Source organism: Cydia pomonella, chromosome 26 (genome assembly GCF_033807575.1).
Source record: "Cydia pomonella isolate Wapato2018A chromosome 26, ilCydPomo1, whole genome shotgun sequence".
Classification (NCBI taxonomy): Eukaryota; Metazoa; Arthropoda; class Insecta; order Lepidoptera; family Tortricidae; genus Cydia; species Cydia pomonella.
The window spans coordinates 5,223,105-5,241,721 of NC_084728.1; the positions used below are offsets into that span (position 1 = coordinate 5,223,105).

At 35.5% G+C, this 18,617-nt stretch overlaps 1 protein-coding gene across 1 annotated transcript in view; it reads left to right on the forward strand.

Moving 5' to 3' along the window:
• Window positions 1-2,538, forward strand: part of LOC133532149 (diacylglycerol kinase 1) — a 255,031-nt gene extending 252,493 nt beyond the window's left edge. Inside the window, exons 21-23 of the mRNA XM_061870681.1 lie at window positions 191-259; window positions 922-1,034; window positions 1,719-2,538. Of these exons, the coding sequence (XP_061726665.1) occupies window positions 191-259; window positions 922-1,034; window positions 1,719-1,811 (275 nt within the window). The 3' untranslated portion in view covers window positions 1,812-2,538. The remainder of the gene's footprint in view (window positions 1-190; window positions 260-921; window positions 1,035-1,718) is intronic.
• Window positions 2,539-18,617: the final 16,079 nt, after the last annotated feature.

Consider the following 18,617-nt stretch of genomic DNA (forward strand, 5'->3'; position numbering starts at 1 on the left):
AAACGTAATTTTTTTTGCCGATTTTATAGATGGTACGGAACCCTTCGTCCGCGAGTCCGACTCGCACTTGACCGGTTTTTTCCTGACTGTGTCTGAGTTACGTACATATACAATTACCGGTTCTAGCCCTATAACGGTCTTCCGTCTTCCGGTATTTTAAGCACTTAATTATAATTTGTACTATTTACAGATATTGGTGATAAGCTGATAGAAGTGATCGGCTTAGAAAACTGCCTCCACATGGGGCAGGTCAGGACAGGTAAGGTTGTTTCAAAATAATATTTCCATAGTACAGTCAGCATCAAAAGTAGCGGATGAAACAACGCGCCAAAAGTATCTGATATTCCGGATAACTTTTCCAAATATAGAACAATTTCTAAAATTCGCGTTCAAAAGTATATCTTTTACGGTTTTAGTTGTTCTATATTAAAGACATCACTTTTTGTTAAGCTGTTACAGAATGGTAGATACTTATGAAGCGTTATTTGATCCGCTACTTTTGTCGTACCTAGTCAACATATTCAAAAAAATATTTCAATAAACACTTAAACAGATTTTGCTGAAGCCTGTTTAAGTGTCTTCGATGTATGGCACCGAATTTAAGTAGATGATTTCGCCGAATACCTCTCTGGGTGGTTTTAGGATTGTGATCCTGGACGTTCAAAATGTGATGGTGATACTAAGCAAATTTCTCCACGGAATTAACCACGGAATTGCGAAAAAACTCATGGAAACCCAAGGGTATATTTTCATGCCGGTCCCACGGAAAACCTTGTGAAGTATAACCATCTAAATACATTCTGACTTTCGGGATCAGGACCCCTAAATCATCCTCTGTATCTTTAAGGAATTCTTCTTCATGGTATTTCATTTAATTTAGTAAAATAATTGATATGACACTGAAGAATTTTGATTTTACAGGCCTCCGAGCCTCCGGCCGTCGCCTAGCGCAGTGCAGCTCCATAGAGATGACCACCAAGAAGACTTTTCCTATGCAGATCGACGGCGAGCCCTGGATGCAACCGCCCTGCAAGGTATCAAATCACGATTATATTATGATACAGGCGACAAACGAACAGACGAATCGCCTGACGGTAAGCGATTACCTTTATCCATGGACACCTGCAACACCAGAGAGGTCACAAGAATGTTGTCGGTGTTTAAAATAAAAGTACACTCCATTCTTGAAGGTTTTAAGGTCGTATTGGTAGGGAAATACTGCGGGCGACAGTTCATTCCACATGGCTGTGTGAGGCAGGAATTTTCTGGAGAAAGGCACAGATAACCACCAAGTAGACGTTCCCCATGAAGATTGGTGGCAAGCTCTGGATGCAATTGCCTCGCAAATTATCAGTCCACTATGAGAATGTGATTGAGTCCAATATTAAACTAATTTTAGGGTTCACACTCACGTGTTGTTATCGTCACTCGTGGGACATGTTTTGGAGAGCTTAGGTGGCGACACGGCGTGGAGCAGTACGCGAAGGACGGCCATCGTGAACGCTGTTCGCACTGTTGGTGCTTGAGAAAGGAGACCTAAGCCAAAGAGTATAATAATATATGTACGAGTATAGGCTCTCCGTTACTTGCTATCGATATCGATAACATTTGAGTCGACATCTAATTAATTACTAGCACTGGTACTTTTTTACCCTCGATAAACCGGGCTATGGATACTCTTATTTCGTTTGAAATAATCATATTTTTTTTAATTTCAGATAACGATCACCCACAAAAACCAAGTACCAATGCTCATGGGGCCAGCACCTGAGAAAGGAAGAGGATTCTTCAAACTCTTCACCCATTGCTAACCGTCACTTTAACTCATTCCATGTTAAATAAAATAGAAGGAGATGAAATTTACCAGTGTTGGTATGTTTGAGTCTTTTGAGCTTAAGTTCTCTCATCATCATCTGATGCAATGTATATTTATTTTTCCTCTTCCAATATTGTGTTTACATACTCACTTAAATTTGAAGACCTTGACTCAGCGCCTAAAACATTTACGAGTCTTTTAAGTCCCAAGTCGAGTTTAAGGCGACTTAAAAAAGACTCGAGCCTTTAGATAAAGATTTCTTAAAAAATATTGTAGATTTTATCTAAACCAATACTAAAATAGGTGTTAATTAATGTTGTGTACCTTCACCCATAAATTTGATGTAGAAACTAAGAGTACTCTTTTAAAGGACTCAAATTCTTTACGAATGACTCAGGCTTCAATAAGAACTCAAGTTACGACTCAATGACTAGAGCATGAACAAATGAGTTAAATCTTAAAGCAGAGGACTCAAAAGACTTGAGTCATGACCAACACTAAGATGAACATATTTGGTTGTCTTATTAGATTAGCAGTGCCACGGCACTTCTTTTTTTTATTAAAGCTGAATGCCAAGGATTTGACCATCTAGAATTGATCTTGAAGCTCGTATCGGGTTATACATTAAATAATTCCAATTTCATTGATTATCGCTGTAATTAGTTACATAGGTAAATAAGCATTTTATGACTTTGAATTGCTTTTATTTTCAATGATAAAAATGCACTTTTTTTTTTTTTTTTTTGAGTTCTTTATTTAACATAATTTAGTACAATGTAATTACTTAATCTAGTGTACATTTCCATCCTAGACAGTAATAACAATAAATTAATATAGTTTAGTGAGCTATAGGCGCTCATTATAAACTTTTTAACAACTTAGTGTTTATAACATTGCCGTGGGTAAAATCATACTTACACTAAAGCTTAGAACAACAGCATAACTATTATTAAAAGCATAAATATATAAAAATGCACTGTATATGTAATACTGTCCAATTTTGCCCAGGGTTACTTTGCCTATTGAATTACTGTTAACATTTTTGGCCATTAGGGTCGTGTCTTGCCGCTCAAATCCTCTTCAAAAAAGTTTATTTTTTTCTTCAAGAAATGTGTGTTGTTTTTTCTCCTGTCTCAGTACAATTTACCTCACACGTCGAAAGATGGTCTTAATGACACTTCCTGTGAGTCTCTTTTGGTTGAGCTTAATTCAAAAAATAATTGAAGAAACATGTTTTTGTATGTTACGTTTATAAGTAAATTAATGTGTTTAGCTTCCAAAAAATGTCTACAAACTTCATAAAAGTTAATTGTCATAAAGGTATAATAGTGGATATTTTTCGACTAACCAAATTTTCTCCAGGGCAAAGTTAAACGTTTCTACTGTAAATCCGCCTGATTTCTTCGATTTGTTTTAAATATATATTTTTGTTTTGTCGATATCAGTTGAGATGGCTGTAATCATCAATTTCTTGACTTCTTTTGAGTTTACACTACTCAAATGCATTTAAAAAAAATGTGGTCCAAAATTACAGCCATTCAATTAAAAAATGCTGTAAATTAGTAAACTAATTTAAGCTTTATATGTATACCTGAAAAAACTTGGCGTCCATTAATAATAGGATTTTACTTTGACTTTTAAGAAAAATACAATTTAAATTCAGTTGCCACAAGTATGAATAAATATATTTTAAAACAATAGATACTATTATACGTATTTACATTAGATAATAAGTTTAATACATAATATAGGTTGCTGCCATTTTAAAAGATCTTTAAACGAAATAATTTATGAAATAATATTTTAACATTAAAGTCATAGGAATATAACGGAATTTAATTTTTAAGTACAATTCGTCATTTAAAAATTCTACACATTTCTGTAATTAATTTGTAGAGCAAAGTTTTCAGCTTTAAATGTATTATATTATTATTATCAATATAGTAATTAATAAATAGTACTTCATTTTACATTGTAGATAAAATAGTAGTGTATTCTAACGTAGTTTTAAAATAAATCCACTAAAGCTACAATGCAAAACTCAAAATAGACGTGTTTTTAATACAAAAATTTTGTCACTTTATACATAATATCAAAATGTCAACTTTTTAGAAAAATTTAAAATCGAATATTCGATTTACTAAATCTACGATTTTATTATTAAAGGAAAATATCATAAACGTGCCAACCCGTGGAGGCGTCCTACTAATCCTACACCGGCTGTTAATAAAATTTCTTAAGGGTTTTATGATCCATTTATTGGAAATATAACTTTAGAAATAGTTCTTTATCTAGACATTGGAAAGTATTTCTAAGCGTTCGCTCTTCGTTCTAATAAAATTATGAATATTTTTTTAAGAACGGGCATATTTATTTAACTTTAGTGTTCCATTGTATTTTAATCCATTAAAATGAATTAAATTATATATAATAAATATCTTGTAATTTTATTGGAATAAAGGAAATAAAGAGTGACTGTAATTTTACTGTAAATTATTGTTATTTATTTCCGTCAATGTTGAAATTACGTTAATGCTTATTTTATTAATAATTTGTAGAAATAGTAAAAATATGATTGAAAGACTATGTGATTCTCGTAATAGGTTGTTAAACAACAAAATATATTATGGACGTGGAATTCAAAAATAATTGAAAAGATATAAAAATATTTGTTGTCGACTGTTTCTAGCTGTAACTACTTACTATTATTATTATATTACCTATCTAACAGAGTGGTATAATATCAGTAATATCACAGATAAGGATGTGCCGTTCTTTTGAAATTTCGAAGTTTACACATTACATATTAGACACTTATCATATTATCTGTTTTCAAAATGAAAAATTCCTCAATTTACAATTACATTTTCCTGAATGTTCCGACAAATCCCTCCTGTTAAAACTTTTTTAACTTTCCGTTTTTTTTAATTTACACATCTGTAATCCAGAGTATTTATATTGACATATTGACTTAGTCTTTTTCATATTTAATTAAACGGGCTTAATTTTTTTTTTAAGTTATCCGTATGTATTTCGTCATTTTATGTACAGAGTGTAAATTCTATAACCCATTTAAACGATAAGGACTATTAAAATAAACTAAATTAATAAAATATTATACGACTCTGTGTGACGAAATCTATATACTTTATACTTTAATAAATGTTGTTACGTTATCTACTTGTATTTTACATGTTATAAATGGGCAATGTTACCATGAAATATTTTATCTTTGCACTCTTACTATTAGTTTTGATAATCAGTCAAACGATGTAGGGACTTAGGAAAAATTGGAATTTTAGACTTTGCGGTCTTGAATTGAGCAAAATATTTAATATTTTTTGATAGTCAACTTCGAGCATTAATTTCAAAATAGTAAGAGTGGGCAAAGATGAAAGCTTTCATGTTTTCACTAAATTGTAGGAAAATGTAAGAACTATCGAATTAACTATTGGATATAAGTAATGATGCTTACGAATAGTTCAATTTTAGGAGTGAGTTCAATTTAACTCAATCGTAAACTTTTAAGCGCATTAAATACCTCCTCTCTCCTCTTCACAAATGTCTCCCGAACCGAGAAAAATGTGACCTATACCAGCTACCACCAGTTTGACAGTTACATATTCGCTAGCGTGTGCGCAACTTACTTTCTATGCATCTCGCTCATACTCGCATATTAGTGCGAGCAAGATGTATAGAAAGTAAGTTACGCAGACGTTTGCGAATATGTCAGTTTGACACTGCTAAGTCAGTTGTGGTAAGACTACTGAGGTCTTTATAATTGATTTTATGTCAGTTTTTGTTTATACAGCTTATACGGGCCCAGGCCGTAAAATTTAGTTATCAATTTCAGGGTAACTTAAAAAAACGAGTTTAATACAATATAACATATACGAAGAAAAAAAATGCTTCTATTTGTCTGAGTATTTTTGTTAAATTAGTTCTAAATATAATTATTTGACTTTATAAGTAATATTGTTAGTCTAAGATGATCTACTGTTAGTTTGGTTGCCAAAATTTTACATTTAAAAAACCAATTACAATAAAATATGGCGCAATACAGCGCCATCTAGTTTTGAGTGTCATATTCATGTACACGTTTTTCCTGATATGAGCATAATATGATTAACTTACATTTTATCTGTCGAAGGGTTTTGAACAGCGTGCATTGAGGTCGTTCGCATACGTTTGCATTTATTTAAGGCCAGAGCACACCGAATACGTAGCTATGTTCATGCGCGTGCGCGCAAACGTTACCCACGCAGTGTGCCGTTTCTCCCAAAAATTTGTATATTACAATGCACATGTCTACGCTGGCGCATGCCCCGCTGGTTGCTCTGGCCGAATGTCCACTCAGTTTTGCACACTAAGTATTATTTTAACGTAATAAGGTTCACACAACACAATGTTTTACCCACAGACTAATAGACTAAGGTCAATGTGGTGAAAGCATATAAACATTGAGTTATTATTACTATAGAGAAGCCACAACAAACAATGACATTGTCGCAATCGCTGTACCACGCGATCAAAACGTCGTAAGCGCCGTAAAATTCTTAGCGCGTTTAGGTCTAGTTTGTTGTCAAAAGAACAACAACTCATGGCGCAAAATACTTGTTCTCGGTGACGGTTCTATACGTAGTAATAGTAGTTCAATGCATATAAAAGATAAATAAATATTAATTATATTTTAATTTATTACAGGGAAGACCTTCATAGAGCAACTCTCATATTTTTACTTTGCGTAGACGCAGTCAGGAAGATATTTTCCTTCTGCTCCACCGACCTTCTGTAAGTGGAGTAAACGCGAAAGTTAAAAGCTACTAAAAACTGCCTTCCCCTATACTAGTTCTTCCCAATATTGACCTTACCTATAAAGATATTAAGTACATAATACTTTAAGAAACTTACTAGCTAAAAATCCAATTTAATATTCTTAATTTCAAATTATTTTTTGAGTGATGTAATAACAGGCTGGTATAATTTTAAATACCAACATAATACATTTTTAAAAATACGAAATGTTGTGTGATCCGATTTAATAATAATTTTGAGATTATTATTGTAATAGTTTGCAGATAGGTAATGATTTCTATTTATTTGAATGTTTTCAAATCGGTATCGTTGCGGGATACCAATCTGTGGCAGCTTTAATAGTGTTAAGAAATATAAATTATTATATTACATTATTAAATATTGTAACGAATTATATGTGCATTTTAAACTGTATTATGCGTTTGATTTCATTTTAAACATTTGCGAGAACATACTGATTACAAGTCCATTACTTGAAATGGACGCTCTTTTGACGTCAATACTCTTCCATAATTTAATAGAACTCAGAAACCTAGTTCCATAATGCTGAGGTTTAGAAACTACAGAAGTGCAAGTTTTCTAAAAGTAGAAAAGTTCACTGAAATTTAAGGAAAATTTGTCAGGAAACCAGAGCACATTTCATCTTGCAAATAGAAATTTACATACATACATACATACATATAGTACTTAGAATAAGTCATAATCATAAATACTTAGATAAATAAATAGTTCATAAGATAAGATCGGGTACACAAAAACTGGAAGTGAGTGCAACATTCGCCGATAAACGTTATGTTTGGCGAAATATAATGTAAATGTATATTGTACCAACTTTCTTTGATAAAAAAATAAATAAATAAAAACACTCCTACAAAAGATATGAGATATTACCAAAATTTTCGAAATGGAAATTTTGCAATTATGGAAACTTTTCGTTGGCACATTTGTAGTAGAAACTTTGCCAAAAAGCCATTATAAAAAAAGGCTTGACTTCAGTTGCCAACCTTCTTGATTTTCTAGGCTTTATTATTCTCACTGTTCCAAGTCAATATTACATTAAGTACCCACTTACTATACAGACAAAACGCGTAACTTTGCCCACCTATAAACATTTATTTTATTTGAATAATATACACTATATAACAAAATTATTGCTTGGTTAAGTAATTGAACATGATCTTTCAGTCCCTATATTGGTTACTTTACTAAACTTTACTACTAAAAATTACTTTTTTAGGTTCTTTTTTTATGCTCAATTATCAGATGTAAACACACAACTGCGTATGATTTATTGTGTAAGATGACATTCGATTGGAATAATAAATGATGGCTCGAGGGTGAAAAAAAAAACATATTCACTAGACTTAAATCGACCGAGATATGGACCGTGATTACCTTTTGTATTGTTTTCGACGGTAACTGAAGATAACGGGTGGGTGTCAAAATTGTGTAGACCTCGTTCGATCTAGCCTCATTCGTGCGCGTCGGCTGCGTTCGCTTTCAACGTTCCCACTGTGACTGTCGCGTTCACTCTTGTTGGATTGAAACCGTTAATTATTCAAAACTGTTAAAAAAACATATTTTTAACAGAATAAACTGTATTTTTTTTTTCATATTAATTGTTACGTTTGACATATGTAAAACTAGCAATCTATTTTCACTGTGCCCATAACGTTATACAAATAACGTTAATTTTATTCTAATATTATTCCTAGGGCAACATTGTGAATCATGTTAACATGCAGATGTCTGCAAATCTATTTAAGCAGCCAATAACATTATAAATAACTATAACAAGTATGCACAATAATTGCTTAGGGACGACAAATCAGATCATAATGACTAATAATTGTATGCAAAAATGTTGACTAGCGCACATAGACCATTATTTAACACTCGAGACAGATATATAGAGTAAGATTATGTTGCTTGAAATGTTAATAGTACATTATAAAAGTGTACGATTAACAATTTAAATTGATTTGGGCATTCAACACTTTTAATCTCCAAGACGTTTAGTTTTCGTGCCTAGAACTAATTATAAACGTGGATTACTTTAGCTCGTGAAGGTACTGTTATTCTAAAAAACTTTTCACGCAAATAAAAAAAATACTCCCATTGATTATACCAAGCAACAATATTGTATATAATATTTATTAGTTTAATAAAATAGTTTTTTGTAGGTGGGCAAAGTTGCGACTTATGACAATAAGGAGTAAGAGAGACAGTGGGACGAAAAATACTTGTAGGGAAAATAAAAAGAGTTTCTAAAAAACAAAAACTTTAATATTTCTCTAAGTAATGTTTTTCTTAGAGAAATATTAAAGTTCTTCTAATTAACTAAATTTCTCTCATCCCACCTGACCTTGTAAGTTGTATATATGTAAATACTACATTAGGTTATTATTACTATAGAGAAGTCATACCAAACAATGAAATTGTCGCAATCACAACCTGTATCTACTACGCGACCAAAACGTCGTAAGCGCCGTGAAATTATGTGTGTGTTTAGGTCGCGAGACTCGCGAGTTGGTCGCGAGATTCGCGAGTTGGTCGCGAGATTCGCGAATTGGTCGCGTGTTTCAAGCTGCGCTTTCATATCTTGTTATCGGCCGGCAATCTCATGGCGCAAAATACTGAGTGCCTACCGCGAACCACGTTCGACGTGTTGCCTCCCTGTCGCACTTGTAATTTGCGCACTTCGTACGTAAGTGTGACAGAGAGGCAACACGTCGAACGTGGTTCGCGGTAGGCACCCTGGTTCCGTGTGCCGGTTCTATATTTAAGTACGTAATTCAATGAGGTACGATACAAAAAGTCAAAATTATGTATTATAACAATAATTAATAAATGGATTCATAATTAATTTATATCAAATGAAAATCTATAGATTATTTACAGATATTTTAAAAATCTAAGTCTTTTCTTGGCAATGTAGTTGACAGGATAACGTTTTTTGAAGGTATTTTTTTTATGCTCGGGACTAGAAAAGTAGGGACTAGAAAATGGCAGAAAATTAACCCTTTCCAGGCATAGTACGATTTATCTACCACATACGCGCTTACATTCCGACGAATTTATTTTATACAGGTGGGACCAAAACTGACACTGATAAATTTTTCTTTACTTCTCACGCTGTTGGGTACACTATTGTCAGTAAACTCCCGTGTAAGTTATAAAACTATCTAACCAAGTCCAAAAACACCCGTTTGGCTCACTGGGATAAACGGCATTGATGTACTTTTTTGGCAAGCGGTTATAACAACGAAATCATGTATGTATGTCAAGATGTCAATCGCGTAGGTTTTACTTTGCATGCTGATGTTATTGTAGTAATGACAGATAATGCGAACCACATTCCTGTCCAGATATATTCTCAAATCAGCTGTTTATAATACTACAATGTTTTATACTATACTACTAGTAGTTCGCCCCCAACTGTGAACTCGCGGTTCACCAAAAAGATAGATTAATTGAATCTATTTAGTCGGCGAAGGATCGAAAACAGCGTGCGATTTATTGTAAGGTCTGTAAAGCCCTTAACTGGTAGATTTAAGTCACCAAAGAGATTAAAATAACTCTATCTGTGGCAAAGAGAATTTGAAATAGAGGTGCATTGTCAAAGAAAACTTTGCAGCGACGTAAATTTACTGCCATACTTCGACACATACCTAAATTTTTTAATGCCATTCAACTTTAATCCTTATTCTTTCACTGATATGTGTTCAATTAGTTAAATATCAAAAAATGGCGCCATCAAATTTCTCTGTGATCTGTGGTGAGCAGTTACCTTTCGTGTCAAATACCTATATATATTATGTCTATTTGATTTTGTTTTTAACTTGCTCATTATTATGAAAATCGCAAATTAAAAAAACAGTATTATAAATGTGTAAGCCGTGTTAAGGTTTTGTGGATGCTAAAAATGAACTCCAATGTAGTTACTATGATTTTAATATTTAAAAATGTACAAAAATGTAACGGAGCCGAGTCATTGCCGCGGTGGCTAGGAAGTAACGTCATCACTTCGGCTGCCCCCCGCTGGCACCTCACCCCGCGGTCGCCCTGCTGGAGTGGTACGCGACAAGCCGAGCACTTTATTTGAAATACCGAACTCAACCATACTTTCTTGCAAATAAGATGACCAGAATAGCAAGACCTTTCAAAAATAGTTCTTTGGTCTTCTTGGCTTTTCTAGCTCCATAACCCCTTGATCGAGCCTGCTCATAATTTAATGGCTAAAATATAATGCCATTAACTACACATTTACCCAATTTCATTTAAATTAGAACAAATTTACTAAAGTTATTGTCCATCAAACTATCCTCTGATAGTTCAGCTTAAAAACATCGAAATGCCGGGACGTGCCCCTAGCCAGCCGTGTGCCAAGTTGACTGTAAGAACTTCAATTCGCTTCGTTCACTCGATCGATAATAAAGGTTTTTCATGAAAAATAATTTACGCAAACGGTGGTGGCCGAGTGGATATGACGTCCGACTTTCAATCCGGAGGTCGCTTTTTCAGGGGTTCAAATCCTGGCCACTAGCTTTTCGGTGAAGGAAAACATTGTGAGAATCCCTGCATACATCTGCGAAGGAATTCAAAGGTGTATGTGAAGTCCCCAATCCGCATTGGGCTAGCGTGGGGACTATAGCCCGAGCCCGCTCGCGCATGAGAGGAGACCTGTGCCCAGCAGTGGGACGTATATAGGCTAAATTATTTATTTTTATTTTAATAACCTACAATAATTTACGGGTTTAATATATAGGTGATACTGAGCCAGTTTTAATATGACCTATATTATATTCACCCCGCAAATTATTGCAGGTAACTAAATAAACAACCTGTTTGAAACCTGTGATCAATCTGAATCTGTGGTTAGGGTTACCCGTGTGCCATCGGAAATTTTCCAAAATTGCAAAATTTCTACATGGAAATTTTTCAGAAACCTTACATATTTTACACTTTGTATAAGGGTCGAAATTATTCATTTCCAAAATGAAAGTTTTCCGGAAACTTTTTAACTTTTCGGAAACTTTCCTCACCTTGAATATCTGTAGGTACGTTAGACCCTGTTTATAACTTAGATTAGTGTTTAGTGCGAGTTATATAATATTTGTTACTAAACTCAAGTAGCAAAATGTATGAATTATCACAAATTATTAATCTAATTTTAATTAGGCCTTCCATGGGCTGCAGTGATCGCTTTCAAATCTTTAGGGGAGGTTATGGTTGTTTCAGAGGTTGGTTGTCACAGCGGCCATAATAAAACACTAAGCAAACGAAAAATTCATCGTCTCATTCATTCATTCAATTACGTAAAGAAGCAGGGGGCCTACCGCGAAACCCGAAACTCGCAAATTGCGGGGATCTTTCTCTTTTACTCCCACTAAGACGTAATTAGAGTGACAGAGAAAAATGCTCGCAATTGACGAACTTCGATTTTCGCGGTTGTAGGCCTCTAGCGATCTTTCGACACCGGCACCGGTAGATGAACAATTGAACATATTCATTCGTTCGTGAGATGCAAAATCGAATCGGCGCATGCTGGTGCAGGAAAAAGTGCGCGATTTCGAGGAGCAACGTAAAGTTGACCTCGACGCTAAACGTGACGAGCTGAAAACACGCCAGCCTGCTTCCATTCACTACCACTCCGTGGCTGGTGTCCTCACGTGCCCTCAATGTGCACGGGGGTTCACCTCGAAGATCGGCTGCGTCAGCCATCTTCGGACGGGCTAACTAGGAGTCAAAAGTAGTTGTCATGGTCGAAATCGGGCGGAAGAATCAATCAATCAATGTTTATTATGGCTGCTGTGACAACCAACCCAACCACTGAGACAACCATACCCGGTCTCTCACTTTGTTATGAATGTATTTTATGGCATGTACGTTAGCATTTACTATAACAATAGTAAGGAAAGAAGCATAAAGTTAAATCGGTAATTAAATTTAATATCTACAACATAATGCTATTGTATTATAATCGTTCTCCTGTTTATAGGCCAGGAGAGGGTGCTAGCTTTTATCATAAAATAATGTACTGCAGTCGCGTGAGGAATTCCGACAGTAAATATCCTACCAAAACATTTTCATGTAAAATGTTGGCAAGACGAAACCATAAAGCTCGCACTGTCAAACAGTTATCAGATCTTATGTAGAGTCAAGCTTCTAACTCTACAAGCCCTAGCTTCACAAACTCTACACCTTAGACAAAAGTACCTGGGCGACCGAGCTTTGCTCGGTTATAACTATTTATTGTAATATAGTGGTGTATAGGTAATAATCTTAACTACATTTTTTTACTAAATTAAACTTGTCTAAAACAATAAAAATTAAAAAATTATATATAAACTTGAACATATAAAAAAAAAGTTAGTGTCACCGGGCGAGATTCGAACCCGTAACACTCGCTTAGCAGTCTGCGTCTGAACCCGCTGGACCAGACGAACAGTGGCCGGTAACACGAAATTAGCGACCATATTCTGCGTCGAAAGAAAAACGCATGAAAACTCGAAAACACGCGTTTTCCCAAACATAAGACTAATCTAGATCGATTGTATACCCCCAAAAACCCCCATATACCAAATTTCAGCGAAATCGTTAGAGCCGTTTCCGAGATCACAGAAATATATATACACAAGAATTGCTCGTTTAAAGGTATAAGATATGTGGCTTATTGGTCGTTGGTTACTACAAGAATAAATTATTCCATAACAGAAAAATAATGAACAGTCAATCTCGCTACGTGGACGACAGTCACGCCACCTAACGCCACTAAACGACAAATCACTACATCCTATAAAACATCCCCCGAACTAAAAAACTGGTGAACAGATTTTCATACGGTTTTTGGTCGATACAGTAAATTACCGCTATTTTTCATGAGTGTTTGCGAAGTCTTTTGCTCACAGAGGGACTGGGCTAAAACGGACACCAGCTCCTAGCCTATGAACGTTTAAGGTAGAGCCGTCCTTGCATTGTTTGCTCTACAGTTATGCTTTGGGCGTTGATATGCTTAGCGCCAACAAAAAGTAGTTATTACGTGTATAAATTAATTTAAAATTAAAGGTTAATGAATTGTGCCTTCGACACTCCATAAATATCAGCTAAATATACACTTAATTGTCTTAATTGCTACTTTTGTAGACAAGACATAAGTTTTAAATTTAATTTGCCTACTTTCACCAGTCAAACTATATCTGTTGATTTGGAGAACCAGTAGGCTGTTCAAGATATATTTCAATATTTAGCAACCGAAACTTATACAGAAGACATTTTACAGTGTTTTGTTCTGAATTAATTAATATATTTTTTAAATGACATACCTATCTGAAGTACTCACTTTTTGAAAAAGCCTCACTACTTCGAAACTTTTAATCTTACGTGAATAATTCCAATTAAATTAGCTAGTCTAATCTTTTGTCTCTCTGCGACTTACAAATACAAATAAAAATCTTTATTTATAACGCCAAAGTTACAAGTCACAAATCAAAAGGTTTAACAATTATAATAGGTACAATAGTAAACCAAATTATTCATACAGATTATTATTCCATGCGATTATTACATTAAACATAAGTTAACGCAGTGTGTAAGCACATTGAAAACTTATGTGTAAGGAAGTTTAAAAAACTCCTCGACACTGTACAGTCAGCATCAATAGTAGCGGATGAAACAACGCGCCAAAAAGTATCTGACATCCCGGATAACTTTTCCAAATATAGATAAATGTTATTTGATCCGTTACTTTTGATGCTGACTGTACAAGGATAAAGTTAGTAGGCACTTTCGCAGTCTACGTTTAAATATATCGGTGGATGCTGCATCTCTAACCGCTGCGGGTAGTTATAAACAGACGGGCCCATTATCTTATCTTTTCTTTCTTTATGGTGGAAAGAGACCGATGGATTATGTCAATAAGCGACGCATGTCTCGAAAAACGGCCTGCTCTTTTTTGACAGGATAATCCAAAAAAATTGTCCCAGTCAGTCCACATCTGTGCCACAAGAGTATATTTATTTCTGAGCAGGGGTAGGCTAGTCGTGCTAGCCCAACGCCCTTATGTATTCGCCTTCTATGATTGTTAGACATGACGTCACAATTTGATTCAACACGGCTGAATTGACGCACAACATTGCAAGTCCAGTTGCGACAGCGATGCAACTCGCCACGCCTTTGCCTGATTATAATGCAATTGATAATTGTTTGGGAATAAAAAACTGATTGTACCTATTACACTCAATGATTCGAAGTACCTATTGAAATGGCATTTGTAGAAATGTCAAATGTTAGGTCCGGAAATATCGCAAGCGATAGTCCATTCCACAGTTTAGCTGTGCGAGCAGGCCCGGATTTAGAGGCCCCTAGGCACTTGGTATGGCACTAAGAATTTAGGGAGCCCCCTTCTCCATCTCAAAACCATTACTAGGTCATGGGCATAGGCGGAAATCCGGGCCGGAAAAAGTTTGCCAGGCAGGAAGTTTCTGGAGAAACGGACAGTTGTTGTCATTGAAATTATAATGTTTATTGGAGGAAACGCGAAACGTCTGGTTGACGTAACTGGTGACCGAAGAGCTGGCGGCTTTCTCGCACAACGTATTAGTATTGCGATCCAACGAGGAAATGCCGCCAGCATCCTTGGTACAACGCCTCAAGAGCCTACTTTAGATATAAGCTAGCTATAGTAATCCTCTGTATATGTCCATTATGTATATTGTTATTGTAAATTATAATTATGTAATAATTCCTGATGGATGTACCCAGCCCGTTATGTGTGTATATTAAGCACGTCAAAATACAGTACCTACAGATATTTTTAGAATATTACTAATATTACTAAAAACTATTTTGAAATGTAGAACAAGGAATTTAACAGTATCGATTTTAAGACGAAACTTAAATTAATACCACCAAGAGGTCAAATAATTTTAACAGCACATTTGTATGCAAAACATCATTTGTTATTCATGATTAACGATATATCGTCCCCTACCGAAACAGCTTCATTCCAAAAGCAAAACCCGCAAAAAACGATAACAACTTAAATGACAGTGCACTCCCTGGAATGCACCCGCTGTGCTGTCTCGTTGCGATGCACGTGAGTCGAACGTTTGAGTAAACCAATGTACTTACAGTTTGCGCACGAAAGCAGTACTCCTAGTGTACATTTATTCGATAGCGAAACGTGACGTACACGTTTGCGTTAAGTCTCATTTTTATGGAATTTTTAGTTTCTGAAACGTCCCGCTTGGCACGCTGTTTTTAAATCCCATACAAAATGTGGCTTACCGCAAACGCCTACGTCACGTCTTAGTAATAGAGTCCCGTTTTATCTTTTGGGTACGGAACCCTAAGAAAAATCGGCTATTTTACTGCATTACTGTAAGGAAAGGAACATAAACCCCAAAAGGCCCAATTCGAACAATGCTTATAAGATGTCACAGCGATACGATACTTTATAATTTTAAAATTTATTGAATAAAAGTGTTACCGTTTGAGGAGTACACTCTGTTTTAATTTGGATCCCTTTTTTTGACATACTTATTGAAAGTCATAATGTAATGATTGCCAGATTATCATTAATGTCAGAATATAATTAACTGGTAGAGAATGCCTCATGGCATTAAGTCCGCCTTTTGTACTATAAGGTTTGGTTTTCTGCAAAAAAGATTAAATTTAAAAAATCATAACTGAAACCATAAACTTTTCAGGATTTTCCTTAGGTTATCCTATTAGGTTAGGTTTGTTTTATGGCAATTCTGTACCCCTAGTGTAAATTTGATCGACATCATAACGTGACGAACGCGTTTGCGTTAAGTCTCATTTTGTATAGGATTTTGAGTTTCCAAAACGTCCCGCTTGGCGCGCTCTTTCTAAATCCAATACAAAATGAGAATAAACGCAAACGCGTACGTCACGTTTCGAAATCGAATTTATTTACACTAGGGGTACTGAAAAGTTACGCGTTTCAGAGAAAAACCAAATTATGACTAACGAAAATGCGGACAAACAATAATAATAATAAATGACATCAAAGCTCTCCAAACGGCCTCTACGTGTTGGATCTATATCCCACGCACGCCTTATAAATGACCGGGCTTAAAAACCCGAGAGTTTGTAACGGAGATACAAATAATAATAAAATTCTTTATTGCACACTTCTGTATCTGTTTTTTATGTAAAAAAACAGATACAGAAATTGATAAAATATACATATTGGTAGGTAACAACAGGCGGATTTATGACAACACACACACAACACAAACAACAACAACAAACAAACAACAACGCGAACAATTATGACTATTATGACTTAGAATTTTATGGGAAACAATAGAGACCCGTTTTAGTTATTTGCTCGTGTTACAGGCCCCACCCGGTATATTCTGTCGCTGCACGCTGGACTCATAATAAACTAGTTCATATCAGCACAAACAAACACAGCCAACAGCAGCCAAATAACAAGACCCTACTCATAGTGTTGTGTTCCTGCCGGTGAGTAAGGTTGCCAGAGCTCAACGAGGGAGGGTCGGGTTTAGGGTCGGCAACGCGCATGTAACTCCTCTGGAGTTGCAGGCGTACATAGGCTACGGAGACTGCTTACCATCAGGCGGGCCGTATGCTTGTTTACCACCGACGTAGTATAAAAAAAAATCAATTGAGTGCTCTTAAGGGACCCACTGATTAACAGTCCGCCGGCTGGTATCGGCCTGTCAGTTGTTCGGAACTATGAACTTTTTGTTCTAACTGACAGGCCGATATCGTCCGGCGGACTGTTAATCAGTAGACCCTTTTACACCGGATTGTTCGTTCGTTTGAATCACTTGCTTTAATAAACTGGTTGGAACTACATAGGGTTTGGTATTTGGTCAAATAAGTTGTAATTAACGGTCATCTTCCAAATTATACCAATCTCAACCTTATTAACATGAATATAAGTTTCAAAATGTCAACGCTTATCGAAAATGTTTCGGAGGGCCTACCGCGAACTACTTCGTTCGATCGTCTACTTACTTACCTCTCTCGAATAAGCAAGTGTGAAAGAGACGCAGGATTAAGAAAGGAGAAGGATCGCTCGATCAAACAAGAAAGATACAGATGCAGGATTAAGAAAGGAGACGGAACGCTCGAATAAACAAGAAAGATACAGATGCAGGATTAAGAAAGGAGACGGAACGCTCGAATAAACAAGAAAGATAGAGATGCATGATTAAGAAAGGAGACGGAACGCTCGAATAACCAAGAAAGATAGAGATGCAGGATTAAGAAAGGAGACGGAACGCTCGAATAAACAAGAAAGATGGATATGCAGGATTAAGAAAGGAGAAGGATCGCTCGAATAAACAAGAAAGATACAGATGCAGGATTAAGAAAGGAGACGGAACGCTCGAATAAACAAGAAAGATAGAGATGCAGGATTAAGAAAGGAGACGGAACGCTCGAATAAACAAGAAAGATAGAGATGCAGGATTAAGAAAGGAGACGGAACGCTCGAATAAACAAGAAAGAGAAGGTTAGGTTTACACAGCTAAAAACAAATTAGTAATTATGACTCTATGACTATTTGATGGTTGAATGCCAAGAAGTTGTGTCACAATTTGACGTTTAAAAACACATAAAGGTTGCTTTACGGGTCTTGGTGTGTAAGGCTGTATAAAATTCCTTTACATAGCATCTTCACTCACATCGCACCGGATACTTAGTATTTCCGGACCTAATTTGAAGTAAGTCATGTCAACATTTCATTGCAAGATTGAGAAAAATAAGGTTACTTTTCACTTAAATTTTTCGCAGTAGGCCCTTATTGGTGTTTACTTCGTTTGTGTATTGAGGGCTGTATGTGACCCACAAAGTACGGCCTTGACATTAAGTGTATGTATGTATGTGAGGCGAAGATGTGGAGCGGCCGGTTGAATGGCGGTATGCAGGAGAGATGATATAATAACGGTTCCCCTTGTTTTGGCATAATTTTGCTATTGAGAATTCT